Below are 21,040 nucleotides of genomic sequence, written 5' to 3' on the forward strand. Positions count from 1 at the left end.
AGAGATTCTAAGCAGATTTATCATCCTGTGGAGGAGCTGGTGTCAAAATACATTTCAAAAATTCAGATCTTTGAGGATGAATTCCTTGATGGCCCCAAACTTTCTTTGAAGTATAAAGAAGCTTCGTAATCAGAAACAAAACTTGATAAGTGAGTGTGAGTGTTTAAATGCTAATGCTAGGTTTTGTTTTTTTTTTTTTTTTTCTACTGCACCTGCAGCATATGACACTTCCTGGGCCAGGGATCAAATCTGAGCCGGAGCGACACTGGATCCTTAAGCCACTCTGCTGGGCTGGGGATGGAACTCATGCCTCAGCAGTGACCTGAACTGATGCAGAGACAATGCCAGGTCCTTAATCCACTGAGCCATGAGTGAATTCCCTAGGTCTACTTATTCTTATAATAATGAAGATATTATAGCTACTAAGACTTATTGAGTACTGACCGTAGCATATGTTCTAAATATTTTGCATGTCTTGGTGGTCTTATTTAATCTCACAATAGCACTATAGAGTTTTTTATTTAACCTTGGTTTTTAGATGAAGCACAGAGAAAGCAACATGTCTAAGATCACTCAACTACTAAGTAGTGAAGCCATGATTAGAACTTGAACAAATCTGATTTCAGACTCCTAGGTCTTAATCATCACCCATTGTAATAGAAAGACGAGATCAAAGTAGTAACTAAATAAACTCTTCTCAGGAGAAAGGATATTTTAATTTCCAGGTATCTTTTGGAGTCCAGTTAATTGGCTGTAAGTCATAGGACTTGTCAACTTTCAAAAATGGATGTGGCAATTTTAATGGTTTTAAAAATGAAAAATATCTTTTATTTAATAAACATTGGCTGCGTAAACATCTGTGAGGAGGTACTATGCTATGTATGGATAGGACAGAAATTTTAAAAAAGGGAAATTTCTTGCCTCAGTTGTTCCCAAACAGATAACAGCAGTATGCATGGAAACAAAGCCTTGAAATACAGAGTGATAAATGTTAGGATGGGGTGTGCACAAGGCTGAAGGAAAGGAGGCGTCTCTACCTGGGTTTATGGCAATATGTCAACATACACTACTGTTCAGGTATTACCCTCAGCAATTTTGCTAATCTAGAAAGAATCTAAAACTCTGTTTCTTAAACAAATCAGCTTTTTTCCAAGAGAGATGCTATAGTATTATGGTTTAAGAATATAAGCTATGCGGAGTTCCCGTCGTGGTGCAGTGGTTAATGAATCCGACTAGGAACATGAGGTTGCAGGTTCGATCCCTGGCCTCGCTCAGTGGGTTAAGGATCCAGCATTGCCGTGAGCTGTGGTGTACGTCGCAGACTCGGCTTGGATCCCGTGTTGCTGTGGCTCTGGTATAGGCCAGTGTCTACAGCTCCGATTAGACCCCCTAGCCTGGGAACCTCCATATTCCGTGGGAAGCAGCCCTAGAAAAGGCAAAAAGACAAATAAATAAATAAATAAATAAATAAAAGAATATAAGCTGTGAAGCCAGGGTAACAGGATTTGAATCCCAGCTCCATTAATTTTGGGCAATTTACTAAACCTAATAAGTACATAATAAGTACTATATGTCTTAATAATTTTATTATAATTATAAAAATGTTGATAATCTATGAAAGAGCTTATAAAGTAAGAATAGACAGCTTTCTTCAAATGGACCCAGTGATATTAATGACAATGTATACTTATTGAGCCTCTAATACCTCGTAGGTAGCTTGCCAGGACATGGGGAACAAATTTTATTCAGGAGCTCAGGAATTTTCATGAAGCTTATAATAAAATGGAGGCAAGAAAAACTAGGCAAAATACATTAGAATAAGGAGCAGTTAAATATAATGTGCTATGGGGAAATGCAGATGAGTGGAAAAATTAATTCAGTCCCCATGAATCCAGAAAAGCTTTACTGACATTTGAACCAGACCTTGAAGGAATTCAACCAAAAGCCTACTAAGGTCATTCCAGACATAGGGAGCAGCACGGCAAAGATATGAAGGGATAGTAGGAGAACATAAAATTGAAGAGTCATGGGGTGCTAAGGGAGCAGTGTCTGGGAATGAGTAGGGAAAAGTGGAATTAGTTCTTACTAAGAGCCTTGTAGTCAATTCCAAACTTGAGAGAGAGTAAAGCAACATGACAACATTCGACTTTTAGAAATGTTATTTATTCCTGTGGCACAACGGAGAGTGGATTTGAAAACAATAAAAAGAAGAAAAACTCGAGAGATTATTGCAATGATCTTAGAGGGAAATGATGATGACTTGAACTGGGGCTAGTGGAAGAGGGAGAGAGAAGATACGAGAAAAGTATCACCAAGGCAGAGTGACCGATTACACACGATAGATAAACAGATACATTGCAGGTTGTTTAGCAGCAGCCCTGGATTCTGCTCATTAGATACCAGTAACACTCCCCTTCCACCCTAGCGGTGACAACCAAAAATGTCTTCGGATATTGCCAAATATCCCCTGCGGGGCAAAGGGCTCCCAGTTAAAAACAACTGCTCTAAAGTCCTCTCTATCTCTAAAACGTATTATATATTCATCAAGACAGAAAGAATCCAGGAAACTTCATATGTTTTCACAAGAAATTTTTATTGGCTGCACCCACAGCATGTGGAAGTTCCTGGGCCAGGGACTGAACCTGTGCTACAGCAGCGACCCAAGCCACAGCCATGACAACACTGTATCCTTAACTCACTACACCACAAGGGAACTCCCTCCCATGAAATTTTTTAAGTTCAGTTATACTTTGCACAACTTTCACACCCTTTAATCAAGAAGTTCAGCACTTGATTGCTTGCTCTCTAACTCTCCAATTACTCTGGCAGTCTCCCCAGTCTTTCCAGTTCAATCCTCAGCTATCTCAACTTCACTCTGTATCAGAGGAAACTACATTTCCCAGGCTTCCTTGTTCTCTGGCTTCCAGGTGAGGTCAGCCTAGAGAAGACACTGGTAAAAGACTGGAGTGAGTAAGAGGGAAGAAGCCAGAGCATTTCTCCCTTTCTCTGTTCTAACAGTAACCTCTGAGTCATCTTCATGGCTCCTACTTATGCTAGACAGTCCTGCCTCGGTGGTCCCTGCCATGATTCCATCTTCCACCAGGTGTCCCTAGATCCTGGGCTCTGATACATTTTCTCTGTCGCTCCAGTTCTAATGGCAGTAGCAACTCCTTGCTCCTGCTAATCTCTAGTTTCCCTTGCCATTCTATTTGGCTCCTTACCTTTTCCATCACCTGTACAAGCAGTTGCTATGCACTGAATTGCATCACATTCCCCCCATCCCCCGCTTCCAAATGCATATGTTTGAGCCCTAACCCTCAGTATGGCTGTATTTGGAATAAGGAAGTAATTAGAGCTAAATGAGGACATGAGAATGGAGCCCAAATCTGTTAAGATCAGGGTCCTTTTAGGCTGAGACACTATAGAGCTCACTCTTTCTTGCTGTCATGTGAGGACACAGCAAGCAGGTGGCCATCTGCAAGTTGGGAAGAGAGCTCTCACCAGGAGTTCAATCTGCAAGGACCCTGACCCTGGACTTCCAGCCTCCAGAACTGAGAGAAAATTTTCTGTTGTTTAAGTCACTCTATGGTCTATGGTATTTTGTTATGGCAGCCTGAGCTAACTAAAACAACAGTCCCTGTATTCTCTCCATATTTGAAATACAGAATTTTTTTTTCCTGCCTGCCCTGACTGACACAGTTCTTTATATCATTGATACCATAAAATATTTACCCTGAACTTTCTTAATATATGCCTGACTATGCAAAAGGTATGTTCATACTCATTTCCTAATCTACGTCTCCCAACAGCACTGTCAGGTAGGGCAAAATGATATAACATAAAGAGCACAGGTTTTGAGTAATGGAGATTGATTCACAGTTCCTCCACTTACCAGCTGTGTGACCCAAGGAAATGCAATCTCATGAGGCTCTGGTTTCCTCCCCTGTAAAATAGATATAATAGTACTAGCCTAAGTGGGCTGCTGTGGATTAAATGGGTTATTCTATGCAAAGTTCTTAGACTATCTTTAGGCATATAATAAGCTCTCAATAAATCTAAGCCAAGCACTGCAATAGGTACTAGACAGACATAAAGACACATAAGGAACAATCGACAGCTTCAAGACATTGCAAAAACCACTCTGAGGTACCACCTTACACCAGCCAGAATGGCCATCATCCAAAAGTCTACAAACAAGTGCTGGAGAGGGTGTGGAGAAAAAGGAACCCTAGTACACTGTTGGTGGGATTGTAAATTGGTGCAACCACTGTGGAAAATAGTATGGAGATGCCTCAGATAACTAAACATAGAACTACCATTTGATCCAGCAATCCCACTCCTGGGTATCTACCCAGAGAAAACCATGACTCGCAAAGACACATGTACTCCAATGTTCATTGCAGCACTATTTACAATAGTCAAGGCATGGAAACAACCTAAATGTCCATCGACAGAGGAGTGGATCCAGAAGATGTGGTACATATACGCAATGGAATATTACTCAGCCATTAAAAAGAACGAAATACCAGCATTTTTTGCAACATGGATGGACCTAGAAACTATCATGCTAAGTGAAGTCAGCCGTACAATGAGACACCAACATCCAATGCTTTCACTGACATGTGGAATCTGAAAAAAGGACAGACTGAACTTCTTTGCAGAACAGATGCTGACTCACAGACACTGAAAAACTTATGGTCTCCAGAGGAGACAGTTTGGGGGTGGGGGGATGTGCTTGGGCTGTGGGATGGAAATCCTGTGAAATCAGATTGTTATGATCATTATACAACTACAGATGTGATAAATTCATTTGAGTAATAAAAACTTTTAAAAAAAGACATTGCAGTATATGCACAGAGGCAATGACATGAGAAGGTAATCATAATAAAATATGGCATGTATATTAATAGACATATTATGGAAAAGCCAGATAGAGCATGATCTACAGCCAGGGTTTGAGAGGCAATATCAAGGTTTGAATCCCAGTTCCACCAACTGGGATTGGCTGGCTCCAGGCAAATTACCTAACTTCTCTAGGCCTCTATTTTCCCCCCTAAAAAAATGAGGATAGTAATAGTATCTACTTCATAAAGATGTGATGAGATGAAACAGAATAAATGCAGTTTCTGGAAGTTCCCATTGTGGCTCAGCAGTAACAAAGCTGACTAGTATCCACGAGGATGCGGGTTCGATCCTTAAGGGTTAAGGATCCAGTGCTGCTGTGAGCTGCAGTCATCTCAGATGTGGCTTGGATCTGGCATTGCTGTGGCTGTGGTGTAGGCTGGCAGCTATAGCTCTGATTCAACCCCTAGCCTGGGAACTTCCACATGCCACATGTGTGGCCCTAAAAAGACAGACACACAAAAAAGTGTAGCCTCCGCTGGGAGAAACTCCTGGGAGATGGTGCATGCTGAGAAGGATAGCTATATTTGTCAGCAATAGGGGAGCACAGAATGGGGATGCCTAACCTAGCCCAGGGCTCCCCCAAGTTCCTGCTCCTTGCTGGTTACTCTGATCGTCTTGATCTACTACCTCCTCCTCCTCCTCAGAAAAGGAGACTGAGTCTATCATACTTTTCTACTATGGGTATAGGTTAGTACAACCCTTCTAAAATTTCTTGACAGACTCTACAAAATCTAATTACAGTATACGTAATCAAAGCAGTTCCACTCCTGCATGTCTACTCAGAAATGAGTACATATAGGTACCAAGAGATGTAAAAGAATGTTCATAGCAGCTTTACTCACAATAGCACCAAAATGGAAGCAACCCCAGTGCCCACCAACAAGAGTGTGGATAAATACACTGCGAATACTAACATAGCAATGAGAATAAAGTAGAGCAACATGAAACTATATAGATGGATCTCACAGACAAAACTGAGCAAAAGACGCCAGAGTGCTGACTTTCTTTTCTATTTATAGAAAGTTCATGAAGAAGCAAAATAAATCCATGGTCATAGAAATTAGAAGAATGGTTACCTTTGGGAAAGTATTTTCTGCAAAGGGTAGCATGTCCTGGTAAATGCTTAACAACCAGCACTCAAAAAAAAAAAAGGCCTTTATTTTATAGTATTTGCCAATGTCCTTGATGTAAATACTTAAACACTCCCACCTTGGTGGGTTTCAAGTTACCAAATGTGAGGTCACTGGACAGATTCGAAGTTGGGAAGAGATGAATATGTACGTAGTCCACTCTGGCAAATCAGCGAGAGCCAGCTCTAGCGTGCCCCTGGGAGGTAAGATGAAGAGGCGTTCTGGCATGCTAGAAATGTCCTATATCCTGATCGAGTCAGTGCTTACTATCCAGGCACTGAATATCTAAGATACGTTCACTTTATTGTACATGTATTATATCTCAATTCAAAGTGAAATGTAAAAATGTCTGTGAGAACTAGAAAGATAAAAGCACTTACAGCAATGTCCCAGAGGAAGATCCAGAGATTACCAGAGATTCAGTGGCTGGAAAGATAGCATTCAGATCTTCTTGTCCTCACAACAGAGAGAAAAAGAGCTATCATTAGGAGACATGGGTGTAAATAGACATGCGATGGTGACTCATTTAACTGGGCTACTCTCAGTCTTCCAACAAAAGGCTTAATTCAATCTTACCACCAGTGGTTGATCCATCACATAAAGAGAGTGATGAAAAGCCTAGAGTATCTAACTATAGCCCTGTTACTTAGAGATGAAGATTATTACTCCACTGGGTGGCTCCAGACGAACGTTTTAAGCACAGTACCACCTGAGTGCAGTGATCAGACAGGAAAAAGCTCCAGTGTCAACAATGTTACTTCTGTTTTGAGGGAAAAATGCACATTCATGTATTTCCTTGTGTCCCTGAAATCTTAAATATGTTCAATACGGCTGGAAGATATCTATAATCCAGTTAAATGACACATTTAAATAGGACAGCTGCTCCTAAGACAGTACTCATATATTTAAAGTTACAAATCCAAGGCAAAATTTTCACAGGGTTTGACTGATGATGACTTGACACATCCACAGATTTATGTCTTCCTAGTCTGGCAGTATAGGACAACATAAAGTAACAGGCCAAGCATCTAGAAAATAAAACAATAGAATTAACACGGAATTTAAGGGGTAACATTGGACACATTATAAATAGAATGCTTTATATAAAAACACTGGCTATTGACAGTTCTAATGTTATTTATCTAAGTCATCTCTCTTATTGGAAAACTGGATGGGACAAAAGAATACTGAGAAATCTTCCTGATTATTTCTGTGTTTTAATCAGGGTTTTCAACTAAATCTCTCTAAAGGGCCCTATTTGACTGTGCAGTAGCAGCTGCCACTGGAGTGACCCACCCTTCTGAAACGCACATACCCTTCTGTACAGCATGGCCCTGGAACTCTGGGGCGCTCAGGCCTCTGGGGCTAAAGATACCTACTGCTTCTATGAAATGCTTATGATGACCTGGTTTAGATCATCCATGTAAGGAGTCTAGAATTTCTCACGCCATATTTTTTAGGCATTGCCAAGAGAAATGGAGGAAAAAAAGTAACTTTTTTCTTGAGAAATTTCTAAATCTAAGGGGAATGGCACAATTCCGGAATTTCCTTTGAAGTGAAAATGCACAGCTGAAAATCTGGGACATAATTTCCATCTCATTAAGTGGCTCTCCCAAGAATGAGGGACCCCCAAACTTGCCCTAATTGGCTCTGCAGTTGGTAAGTAGCATGCTGTGGTTTTGACTTAAAAATGATGGAAAGGAGCTTGCAGATTGAACGTTTCCTTTCCCCCAGACTCCTCTGAGGAGAGGCAGGGAAAGGGTGAGAGATGCCACTTATGTTGAGTCATCTCAAGCATTCCTACTTTACTGAGATATCCTGCTCACTAAGTCTGCCCTGGAAATGCATTTCAAATGAGAACTGATGCCCCAGATTTCTTCCCCTCCAAAAAAACAAAACAACAACAACAACAACAACAACAACTTGGCACCAATTCTCTGGCAAAAATAATGGTTTTCATTCAGAATACTGGAAAAGTCATTCTTTTAGAATGACTCGAGAAAACTTTACAACTTAGTCTTCGTCCTTGGTCCCAAGCCTTAAGTATGGGAGATGAGTATCAGGAAAGAAGAAAGAAAATGGGAAAAACAGTGGGATAAGGCAGCTATCAGCAGCTTATCTACTAGCCCACTCCATCAAAGCCTATGCCTAAACAGACCAGCACTAAAGGTGTAATGTCAGACAGTGTTTTTTTTCATATGATATCTCCCTATATATTGAATATATTTTCTGCAGGGAGCTATTTGCTTCTGTTTCATTCTTTGAAATATTTATTTGAAGGATTTTTCTGTCTATGTATCTTTATGCTTTCTCAAATTTATTTATTTATTTATTTATTTATTTATTTATTTATTTATCATCTTTTGTCTTTTTGAGGGCCGCACCCGAGGCATATGGAGGTTCCCAGGCTAGGGGCCTAATTGGAACTGCAGTCGCCGGCCTATACCATAGCCACAGCAACACAGGATCCCAAGCCATGTCTGCGACCTACACCACAGCGCGCAGCAACGCCAGATCCTTAATCCACTGAGCGAGGCCAGGGATCGAATCCTCAACCTCATGGTTCCTAGTCGGATTCGTTTCCGTGACACCACAACAGGACCTTCTGTTTTCTCAAATTTAAAGTTGGGAAACAGAAAATGTAGATGGGCCAAAGTGTTGGACAACTAGTATTAAGACTGTCAAACAGATTGATGTATGTTTTGGGGGGATTCATTTTCGTAGACTATCAAAAGATTATTTCCAAAGTTTTTTTTTTAAAAAAATGAGAGATAACATAAAACGATTTTTTCTCTTCAAATCCCAGAGGGAGGGCAGGTTTTTGATTGAAAGAGTGAACAAAAATGTTTTAAACAATTCTTTGATCTAACTATCATATCTACATACTGCCTAGAAATCATACTTAATTTAACTAGCATAACTCAAAAAATGGTTATATTTTGTGATATTACTATGTAAATTCTATACCTGTAAATTACTCTATGAGAGGTATTTAGTAAGATATTTCCATATATATGTATGTGTGTGTGTGTGTGTATATATATATATATATATATATATATATATACATATACATATATATCTTTAGACCAACCAATAGCATATCTAAATATAAACAAACACATGGAGTATCCCAATTTCACAAAATACTGAAACGCTATTCCTCTTATAATAGCATTTTCCATTAGCTGTCTTTAGATTTTCGGCAATGCCTTTGCCTGTGATATGAGAGACATCAATCTTTCCAGCTGAATATGACCTTATTTTAACTGACTTTGATTTTGAGAAGCTTCTTAAAAGCATCTGTGGATTGCAGCCAAAGTTAATTATCTGAATTTGAGTCTAAGATGGAATTTGACGCTTACATTGACTCCTTCATTTAAGTCTGCTCATGTAAAATCTACTAACATATTGGAGTTCCCGTAGTTGTGGCTCAGTGGAAACGAATCTGACTAGTATCCATGAGAACGTAGGTCTGATCCCTGACCTCACTCGCTCAGTGGGTTAAGGATCCAGTGTTGCTATGAGCAGAGGTGTAGGTCACAGACACAGTTCGGATTTGGTGTTGCTGTGGTTCTGGTGTAGGCCAGAGGCTGCAGCTCCGATTCAACCCCTAGCCTGGGAACCTCCGTATGCCATGGGGGTGGCCCTAAAAAAAAAAAGAAAGAAAGAAAGAAAGAAAGAAAGAAAGAAAGAAAGAAAGAAAGAAAGAAAGGAAAAGAAAAGATAAAAAGGGTAAAAAAAGATAAAATAAAGTCTAACATACGTGTGTCTTAACATACGTGTGTAAGACACATTTATAGATGTGTGAATATGTGTGTGATTTCTCACTCACCTCCACTGTCATTAACCCATATTTCTAAATTAGTATAAAGTCAAAATACAAAGCAGAGGAACAAAGGACATTTCACAATGGGCAGAATTGAGATAAACAGACCTAACTCACAGCACCAGTTGACTTGGGTCATATATCAGATGTAAAGAAAGACAGCCACATCCACCAACAGAGAATGCTTCCTATTTAAACCTATTTCTTTGAGCTACAAGGAAGTCACACGTAACAGCCCAATTTGCTGCTCACAGTTCTGACTCTTTCTCTTTTGGCTGGGAAATTCTACCAGTAACCTAAATAACCATTTAGAACACTAAATTGCTTCAATCCCTGCTAAAATTCCTGACAGTGATGTGCCACAATTAAGAGGTAAAAGCTACCAGAAAACCCAAGAACATTGTACCACATTTCATGAGAGTGAAGCAGAAGTCACTTAGCTGAGCAAACCAGCCCACAGAGGCATTAACTAGGAGAAATTCACATCGTTAGGATTCTTGCCGGAGACAGTTCACATCGTTAGGATTCTTGCCGTTGCCCTGACATAGGGTTATGAGTGAATGTGACTCACTAGATTAAATTAACTAAGTTAACTAAGATCTGGAATGACTCAAAACGCACTTCCTTAAAACAGTTTTATTTCATCTTTTCTGCAAAGAATTTCAGGCCGTTCTGAAAAAAAAATCATGCCAGGAGAGTCCATCAAGATAAAAATTCTACACAGGATTTTTTTTTTCATAGTCAATAATCAAATTGATGAGAATAAATGCAGAAACTTCAAGCAGAGCTTCCTTAAAAACTTCAAATGAGTCCTAGTCCTTACAGTGAGAAAATCAAACTCAGCTGTCTAGTTTTTAAAACTTGTTAGATTTCTCTAGAATGAAACAGTAGGAAAATAGCTCCCCACACTCTTGAACTCAGTTTTTATTTTCTATTTCAAAATCAGGAAGAGAGATAAGAAATTGTAAAGCTTGTATTTTGGTTTTGTTTGTGCTTCAGAAAACATTAACCCTTGTGCTAGTTTTCAACGGGAAAAGGATATCTGGGACAAAGAACTGTGTAGAAGTTAATTCAATTTTTCCCCCAAGGAGAGAGATCATTCAGAAATAATTGCCTGAGCCCTGTTAAATTCCTAAGGCTGTAATCCACTCCCTTAGACCCAAGGCCAATAAAGGCCAATGCTAGGCCTTGGGCACTTGGTAACCAGTGCTTTTCTGAAGCATCTGGTTTATATTTGGCTCATCATAAATATTTATTAAAAAAATTAATAAACAAGGGAACAAACGAAGAGTTAATGATTCAAGATGATACTGTACCTCAACAGCTGCCACTCCAAATGCTAGTCCAATGACTATCGAGAAACCTTTCGAAACTAAGTTGCTTATCAAAGAAAAGCATGGCTGTTAACAACAAAACATGAGAAGTTACCTTTAATTGAATTTTGACCTTATTTTAGTACAAATTTCTACTCATTGGGTTGACTTTTTACATTACTATCAAGGAACATACTCAACAAAAAGGAATTAGATTATTCCCACCACCCTAAGCACTTCCCTTCTCTGAAAGGTTATAACTCTGTGGTTTGTTCATACATTAGCAAGCATTTGAGAAACAAAGTTTTGTTTCAACTACCTAACTGCTGAACCTATGGATATTTAGTTATAAATAATCATCTTATCCTAACTTCTGACTGTCCATTTTAGAGCTGTCATCACCTTGACTGTGTTTTGTTTTTTTTTTTTAGGTTCATAATCTGTAGCAGACAGTTCCCAGGTTGAGGATTCAACTAAATATAGTGCAGATTTTCATTTTTAAAATAACGTTTTTTCAAAAATCCCTTAATAATATGATTCAAGGTTAGTTTTATCTTAAAAAGGAAAAAAAATCATTATGCCCACTGTCATGCCCTTACTTTGGACCAAAAAAAAAAAAAAAAAAAAAAAGAGAGAGAGAGAGAGAGAATTTAGAAATCTGTCTCTCTGCCATAGTTTTAAACATTTATTTAACCCAGCATGAAATTCTAAGCTTAAAGTATTTTAGACCAGACCTGAAAATTTCAACAATTATAAATTCTATGAATAATTTTTAGAATGGAAAAATAATATACAACTTAATAGTGGTATTGTCTGTACTGCCAGAAAATATATCATCCTTATGATAGTCTTTTACGTGCAAAGGGCTAAGAAAATACTGCTATTTTTAAATAAAACAGAAGTCTGTATGAGGTTAAGACAGTCTTTTCTCCTTAATTCCTGAGTGTAATGGGTTTCTCCATTCTCATCTGCTCCAAAATGGTAAATATTAGAGGAAATTATTATATCATTTAAGATTGACTATGAGATTAATGGTATCTACTGAGTTAAATTCATTACATTAGAGGTGTTTTCTCCTCCCTTTCTCTTTAGATAACCAGGTTATCTTGGCAAAAGGGAGGGGAAAAATGTGAATTATGGTCATTCCAGATTTCTTATTTTTCCAAACTTCTTGCAAATGACACAAGACAGATGGAAGTATTTTATGAATTTATGATGTTCCTTTGGGGAAGCTGGTGCAGCTATAAGCCCATCTTGGGCTGAATTATGTGTGACTTTGGAGGGAATACCTTTTATTTTTTCAGGATAATGCTAGTTAAGGCTTTTCTAAATCTATTGTGACAAAAATCACCTTGAGTTGAATCTTTAACAGGAGGTAGATAATAATCTGCAATTTAATTTACTAATTTCCTCATTTTCCTAAGTGGAAACTACATATTGTTTATATCATATTTACTCCCTCTTCCTTGTGGATATTATGTCACTAAAATTACATAAGGAGGAGAATGGGGGAATATAAAAATTAATAAGTTGAGTATACATGATGGGTATACATGTTGAGTATTTTATGTATAGAAGTCTTCTATACATAGTCTTCTATGTATAGAAGAAATAAAATGCTCTTATTTTTATATATGTTTTTATCTTTAAATAAGCCTTTTTTTTAATTTGAGGAATTCCTGGAACTTTTATATCATGATTCCCATTGTAATTGCTGCAATTTAATAGTCTGTAGAGACTTTGTGAAAAAAAAAAAACAACAAAAAACGGAATCATTTATTGTGCCAAGCTTCATTTGTTCTCACCTGTTTGTAAATAGTTTTTCCATTATAACTTGTACAAGAAGAATCTGATGCACTTGGACATTCACATGATGTGGAAAAGTATTTAAAATTATTTCCCCAATCAGAAGCTCCATTGACCAAACCACAGCACTTTAACTGTTTGATGAAAAGTAGATTTGAAAAACAGTCACTAGATAAGATAAAAACACTGTCAATAATACTGAATCACACTCTTCTGAAACTTCCCCTATTAAGACGTTTCTTATCCTAAAATATCATGTAAGTCACCTAACCTACCTCTCTGAATGCAGAAGCAAAAATGAAGAAATCTTCCATTTCTGACTTTAATAAAGGAGAAATAGAGTTGCATATGCAAAAGTCTGAGTAACATGGTGAGACTATAAAAAACTCACCTAGTTTTTAGTGACAAAAGAGGGGTGCAGAATCAGATTTATGCTTCCTAGATCTTAGGAAAGAAGCTTCCAGACAGTTCATGAGAGAGTCAAGATCTCTTTAAAAAACTTTCATTCAAAAGGATGAGAGGCTTAAAAAGTGAGATTCCATCTCATGATCTTATCACTTTTGGAGGATGGTGGCAAGGGGTAGTGAGAGGCATCTCAAAGACCAAAGAAGATGCTTAGTGGGCCTTCCATAAGACTGAATTTTACATAGACATGTGTGAAAAAGAGAAGGGGTAAAAATTAATAATGAAACTCTTAGAAAAATATGAGGGAGGTTAATGTTCAGAATGAACCAAAACATGGAGAGAAACATTAAGGGAAGTTATGTTTTGGTCATGTTTGCAGAAAAAAAAAGAAGAAACTAATAAGCTCAATTAAGTAATAGCACATAATATTATTAGAGGAAAGAGCAGCAATTACTTTTCATCTTGTCTTATTTGCCCTAATTAGGAAAACTTTTCATGCTGAAAGAAAAAAAAAATTGCTGAAGAAAACAGAACCAAGATTGGGTAGTTTTCTAGGCATTGCAATGCTGGAATATTGAAAGGATATTCACTTACTGGCTGGGTGACCACAGCATTATCCACATTACTTAAACCTCTCTGTGCTACAGTTTCTTCATCCGTAAATTACAGATAATAATAGTTTCTAATGACAGTATCTAATTCATAGATTTGTTGTAAAGGTAAAAATGGAAAACACATGTAAGATATGAAGTGTTTAGCCTAATGCCTGGCCTATAGAAAGTACTTAACATGTGTTAGCTGTCATCATTGCTTTTATTTTGTGGTGTTGTTGTTTCCATTATGCTCTCATATGAACATGATCTGTTCAACACTGATGTCAATAACTTAGATAAAGATATGGAAAGTATCTTTTCAACTCAATAGCTGATATAGAGCTGGGAGTGATGATGAATACAGTGGAGAACAGAGTCAAGTTCCAAAAATAGTTCAAACAATGGACCTTAACTAACAAGTCCAACTGTGGCAGATATAAAGTCTTGTGCTTTGGCTCAAAGATTTACTTGCACAAATATATGACTCAATAGATATTCACAAGACAAAGAGCTGAAGATTTCAGATGGTCCCAAGGTCAATCAATATTAGCAAAGACAACAGTCTTGAAACAATCTCCTTTCTTATTTCCATGGTATACATAAATAATTGCTCCCTCTTTCTAATTAAATGATCTTGAATAATATTAATTGATATAGACACCCCAGATGAAAAAGAATACAAGTCCCACTATATACAGTCAGAGATCGGTCCATTTTTGGAATACAATATTCCTTAGGAAGGCATAGACATGCACTTACAGAAGATATGGCAGGAGGTAGAAAAGGTAAACTTAGTATAATATCTAGTCACCAGATCAGATGTGGGAGCAGCTGGGGAAGAAGTTGGTCAGACATGTGGAAAGCATTATAGCAGCTGGATGAAGAAGGCACTGTGCAATGAATGATACAACAATCTCTAGAGAAATAATCATCACCAAGAATCCAAGAAGGCACATTCCACTAGTACATTGGCAGAGAATTGTGTGGGAATCCCCTGAAAACCAAAAAGAAAGCTACTCAGTATCTACAAATTTTCTATGTGTGCTAGGGGCTCAGGTTACCTGGCAAGAATTTGTCATAAGTCTTTTTCCAAAGAAGCAGTATTAAAAAAGAAAAAAAAAAAAAAAACCTTGGTGGGCAAAGGGGAAAAAGACCCAAAATCAACAATAAAAAAGAATCATAGCCCAATGAATACAAGGAGCCTCAGTCACAGGATTGGTGCACAAGAATGGAAGTAACTCACAACTGGGTTACAACAAACAAAACATTTAGAACCCTATAGTTGGCCCTAAGACTTGGATACCCAGGTCAAGGAGCAGCAAGTGTGACTCAGAACCCAACCCAGAGACCCAGTGGTTACCTGTGATATATCTTATTCTAGCTCAATAGGCAGGGAAGATCAAGGATGCTCGGTCCCACCCAGTGGAAAAACCAAGTTGCCTAAATTCTTCCTGCCTTAAACTTGTCTAATCTGGACTCCACAGTGGGAATGGTCCTGGAGGAGAGAGGATCAAAGAATGCAGCTCTGAGGGAGCTAGGAAAAGCACAACACAGGAAGTTAAACAGGGACTGACTCATATCAGGTTTTAGCTCCTGGAAATGATGCATTTTTATAAGTTTGGAGTCTTCCCAAATAAGAACTGGGAATGCTCTGGAAAAAATGTCATCTGATAAATAGCTCAAGAAACCAGAGACATTTCAACTTGAAAATCAAAGCTTTTAGAAGTCATACAAGAAGCCATTTTCAAAGAAAAGTTGCAATATGTAGAAGCAGTTTTTTTTTTTTTTTCTCTGAAACTCCAAAAGGAAGAACTAGGACTAAATGATATAAATTCTAGGAAGGAAGATTTTGTTTCAGATTAAGAAAGAACTTAATCATCAGACTTAGATGTAAAGGGGATTCAATGGGATGGGAAAAAAACTGGCAACCTTTCAGCTCTTCAATATTTAATTAGAGGGGGGAATGAACATAGATATAAAATACTTCAGTTAATGAGAAGGCAGGTGAAATGTCCTGTAAAATCAAGCTCTCCTCTAAGATTCTGAGAATTTCTATGACATGCATGAAATAAATGCTATATGTAGTTGACATGATGGGAATTCTGAGTAAAGAGGGTGTGGTTGGGAAGAGTTTCACAAAGCAATATCTTAGTCACGCCTCAAAATACATGTAGTATTTGTAAGGAAAGAGAAAAGAAGTAAGTAGATTCCAAGGATGAGAAATGATGCAAAGCAGGAAGGCAGAATTGTTTAAGAGATCCCATATAGACAAATCTGGCTGGACTGGAATGGTTTCTTTACGGAGTAGTATTCTGTAAAATTAAACTATTATGTAGGAGCCAGAGAGTAAAACACCTTCAATACCTGCCCACATTTTGACTTACCCTAAAGATAGTGAAGCAGCCAAAGTAAATACATACAGACATGCATATATACATGAGGGAGAGGCTAGTGTACTGGTTGAAAATAATGAGGAGTTCCCTGGTGGCTTGGTGGGTTAAGGATCTGGCATTGCCACTGCTGTGGCTGGGGTCACTGCAATGGCATGGGTTTGATGCCCAACCCCGGACCTTCCATGTGCCAATAGTGCAACCCCCACACCAAAAAAGAAGTCAGACAGATCTGCATTCAAATTCCAACCCCACCATTTATTAGCTGTCAGACCTCTTTAAGTCATAATCTCTTCATCTACCACATAAAGACAATGAGGATAATGGTATTATCCATCTCACAGAGTTGTTGTGAGACTTAAATGAGCTATTGAAGGCAAATCCTGGTACATACCAAGTAGCAATAAATGATATATATTAAGAATTTTTATGAGAGAAGGGCAGGCATGGAGGCAGAGAAAAAGAGAGAGAGAGAGATTCTTCAAGCATCCCAAACACATTATCCTCCTAAATGGTAAAAATTAAAACAATTACTGATTTGGCTCAACCGAGGCTTAATCTGTCATAAACATATCTTCTTAATCTCTGTCCTTCTAAACTGCTTTGCAACTTCATTAGAAGCTGGGGGGGAAAGTCAGAAATAGTCCTGGGCTTTTCTTATTGCATGGTGACAGAATAATCAGTCAAAATCTGCAAAAGGGAGACTTTTTCAATCTTTAAGGAATTCACCCATTAAAAATTAAGTAGAGAGTTACCACTGTGGCTCAGTGGTAATAAACCCGACTAGTATTCATGAGGATGTGGGTTTGATCCCTGGCCTCACTCAGTGGGTTAAGAATTTGGCATTGCCGTGGGCTGTGGTATAGGTTACAGACATGGCTTAGATCTGGCATTTCTGTGGCTGTGGTGCAGACTGGCAGCTGCAGCTCTGATTCAACCCTAAGCCTGGGAACTTCCATATGCCACTGATGCGGCCCTAAAAAGAAAAAAAAAATTAAGTAAATATAGAATTATGTCCAATTCTCTAAATAACGTACAAATTCTAATTACCTTGTCTTGCTTTTTAAAAAGAGCTTTTTGGAATGTTTTTCCTTTTTCATCTGTGGAAGTCAAAAGATTTAAATTACCAGGGAGAGACTCATTCATAGCATGTTCAATCTGAAAATTCAAAAGTATTGTTAAATTATTCATGCCAAATGGTAACATGTCAATTTTTCAGACTTTTCCAAAATTACCAAGTATCAACGTGTACATACCTTAGATTTGTGAGTAACTCCTAGAAAACCTGCCACCATCTGCAGGAGTAGCATCAGAAGCAATCCTATGAAAAACTGAAAGAAAAGAAGTATCTATTATACTCAGTAAATTCAGGAACACCTTGGGACATTTTGGCCTAGTGTTTCTTTCTGAAGTCAGGGTGATGTTACAATTGGAGTATTAACCACGCTTTTCATTTATTCCACCTTTTTCCTCAAGAATCAAATTTGGGGCCATTTCTACTCAGAAATACTTGCTCCAAAGACTGACCAGGGAAAATGGTTAAAACTAAAACAGATTGGTAAGATTGTAGGCATCAGTATGATGCCAAATGGAGGGAAGTTTGAAAACTTAGATGAAGTTATATGAATATTATCTTTCTCTTTCTTTGCCAAACTTAAACTTCAAAACAAACTCCAGAACTGACTTCAAAACCACCCCTATCAGAATCACCTGCGGTCCTGTTACAAATGTAGAATCCTGAAATCTGCCTCGGATCCACTGCATGCTAATTTTGAAGGATCCCAGAAATTAGTTTAAAAAAAAAAAAAAAAACAGTTCCTCAAGTAATTAAAGTCCACAAGTTGCAAATGAGGACTTAATCAAAAAGCAACCAGGGATGCTATTAGAGTCCCATTAAAACTTTGTCTCTACCTTCCCACGTAATAATAAACCAGTAGTTAAAAAATATTTGTTCAGGGACTGACACAATACTTATTTTACTAGAGAAACAAGTTTAGATGATCTCTGATAAACTCTCATATGTCATGGAAATAACCTAAAAGTCCATAGACAGATGCATATATAAAGAAGATGTGGTACATACATACAATGGAATACTACTCAGCCATTAAAAAGAACAAAATAATGTCATTCACAGCAATATGGATGTAATTATCATACTAAGTGAAGGTAAGTCAGAAAGAGGAAAACAAATAGCACATGATATCACTTATATGTGGAATCTAAAGTATGACAGAAATGACCTATCCATGAAATACAAACAGACTCATAGACATAGAAAACAAATTTGTGGTTGCCAAGGGGGGAAGGATTTGGAAGAGGGATGGAATGGGAGGTTTGGATTAGCAGATGTAAGCTATAATACATGGAAGGAATAATCAATGAGATCTGACTGTATAGCACAGAGAACTATATTCAATGTCCTGTAAGAAATCATAGTGGAAAAGAATAATTTAAAAAGTGCTTGCGTGAGTGTGTGTGTGTGTGTGTGTAACTGAGTCACTTTGTGGTACATCAGAAATTAACACAACCTGTAAGTCAACAATACTTCAATTTAAAAAATAAACTCTTATAATTCCCATTGTAGCTCAGTGGGTTAAGGACCCGATGCTATCTATGTGAGGATGCAGATTCAATCTCTGGCCTCATCAGTGGGTTAAGGATCCAGCATTGATGCAAACTGCAGCACAGATCGCAGAGGGGGCTCGGATCCAGTGTTGCCATGGCTGTGCTGTGGACCACAGCTGCAGCTCCAATTCAATCCCTAGCCTGGGAACTTCCACATGCCATGGGTGTGACCATAAAAAGAAGATCAAAAATGAAACTCTTATACGTCGGATTTATATCTAGTAAATACTCCACAGATATTTCCAATATTTTTTCTGTATCCATTTATTATTTTCTACTGTATATGTGTAAAAAGTGAGAATCTATGGGTTATCCCAACACCATCTATCTTCCTGGAAGCTTTCTAAGGGACAAGTCTGATTATCTCGTGCCTTTACAACTTTCTTAGCATGGACTGTGATTTGACTGTTATCCACACTCAGACCCATTTTCCATCATTTCCTGAAAATAGCCTTGGCCACTCTCTAGCCATACCCAAGGACTTATAATTCCCTAAACATACTAGCATTGGACTGTCAGGCTCTCTGAGCTCCCTGGAAAGCTCATCACACCTTCATCCATAAAACATCTTACTCACTTCTGCTTCTGGCTTGAAAATACCTCTCTCTTCTTGGGCCACTTTCACTATAGCTGTTCACTTGTCAATCTTTCCTAATGGGTTCTAACTATCTTCATATCTTGTAGCACAGTATCTGGCACATAGCAGGTACTCAGTAATTGAATGAATGAATGAATGAACAAATGACTAAAATTTGTCTTCTCTCACAGTATCCTCTAATCTAAGCTAAATGTATTAGCTTCCACAACCAAACCTCCTAAACAAAAAGGAGAGAGTTTCATTAACCTTGGCAAGTCTTTTTGGTAGACAGTGGAGATAGGAGATAATCTTCAGAAGGCTGAAGGCTGGGTGTTGAGATTTGTTGAGAAAACTCACCAAAATCATCATGAAGCGGTTTTTTTGCGTGGTACTACAGCATCCCAGGATACTCAGCATCATGATAATAGCACCCACAGCAATCAAGATATTCATAGAAATAGAGGGGTTAATGTTCAAGTCCCCAATACCAAGAATCTGAAAAATTAGAAAGAGATTAATGACAAAATTCCTTTTCTTGATGTTTGTTATTCAACATATACCCATTGTATACCTACTATGTGTCAGACCTTGTTCTAGGACCATGAGATACCTCAATGATCCAGTGCTATTCCTGCCTTCTAGGGGCTTACATTCTATTGAGCTGTTACTTGTCTAGATCGTGCTTCCAATTTTATACTTTTTCAAGATGACATATTGGATGTTGAATGGAAGAAATGCAATAGGCTTTCAAAACACCAATTATTTTAAAAAACTTAGGACTGGTGGTTTCATTCATGATGTGGTCTTGATTTGGTTATTTTATGTTTTGTACCTGACACAGCATCATAAAACCTGTTCTTACTGCATTTTAATTACTTAAATTATAAGGCCCAAGTTCCTCAAAACTACTGATAGACCCAACAATATGAGTGAATTTCAAAAGCATTATGTTGAGCTAAATAAGCAATATTCAAAAGAGTGATTTCTGTATGATTCTATTTGTATGGTGTTCAAGAGTGGGTAAATCTAAGCCATGATGATAGAAATCATGCATAATTCAGTTCTTCTCTCCCCTGCACACGTATTCTTCATTACTTTCATAACACCTAGCCTTCATCTACCTCTTGCCCTCCAAATATGTCCAAAAGTAAATCACAATTAAAAGGCAAAACCCTGTGCCTGTGTTATATACAAGTGCTACATGTAGCCCATCTATCTCTTAGGACCTCTACCTACTGGACTATTTCTAGGTAGACCATTGGTTCTTACACTCGCTCAGAGACTGTCTCCTGGAATCTGCTGCATAGCAAGGAAATCAGTTCTTTTAACAGGAAAACTCAAAATAAAAAATAAAACAAGCCAACAAACACCTCTACTAATGATTTTTTTACATTTTTAAAGACGTTTTAAATCAACTCCTAGATGAAATCTTCATTTGGCAATCAGGAGGAAGGAACGTGCTAC

At 37.9% G+C, this 21,040-nt stretch overlaps 1 protein-coding gene across 8 annotated transcripts in view; it reads right to left on the reverse strand.

The window, feature by feature from the left end:
* The window catches only part of LOC110260703 (tetraspanin-8), a 286,588-nt gene that overhangs the window by 48,952 nt on the left and 216,596 nt on the right, over positions 1–21,040 (reverse strand). For 3 of the 8 annotated variants that reach the window (XM_084956363.1, XM_084956364.1, XM_084956362.1), the window contains 6 exons: positions 19,934–20,071; positions 17,628–17,702; positions 17,422–17,529; positions 12,983–13,117; positions 11,181–11,264; positions 6,919–7,063 (listed from right to left, as the gene is read on the reverse strand). In XM_084956363.1, coding sequence (XP_084812489.1) covers positions 7,010–7,063; positions 11,181–11,264; positions 12,983–13,117; positions 17,422–17,529; positions 17,628–17,702; positions 19,934–20,071 — 594 coding nt within the window. In that variant the 3' untranslated portion in view covers positions 6,919–7,009. Of the gene's footprint in view, positions 1–3,892; positions 3,944–6,415; positions 7,064–11,180; positions 11,265–12,982; positions 13,118–17,421; positions 17,530–17,627; positions 17,703–19,933; positions 20,072–21,040 lie in introns of those variants that run through there. The other 5 variants (XR_014803643.1, XR_014803642.1, XR_014803641.1 and 2 more) reach the window with 3 other exon arrangements.

Source organism: Sus scrofa, chromosome 5, assembly GCF_054392235.1.
Source record: "Sus scrofa isolate SSC_HxYL_T2T_F1_AM1 chromosome 5, Sscrofa_HxYL_maternal_Yorkshire_Landrace_v2.0, whole genome shotgun sequence".
In the NCBI taxonomy this organism is placed as follows: Eukaryota; Metazoa; Chordata; class Mammalia; order Artiodactyla; family Suidae; genus Sus; species Sus scrofa.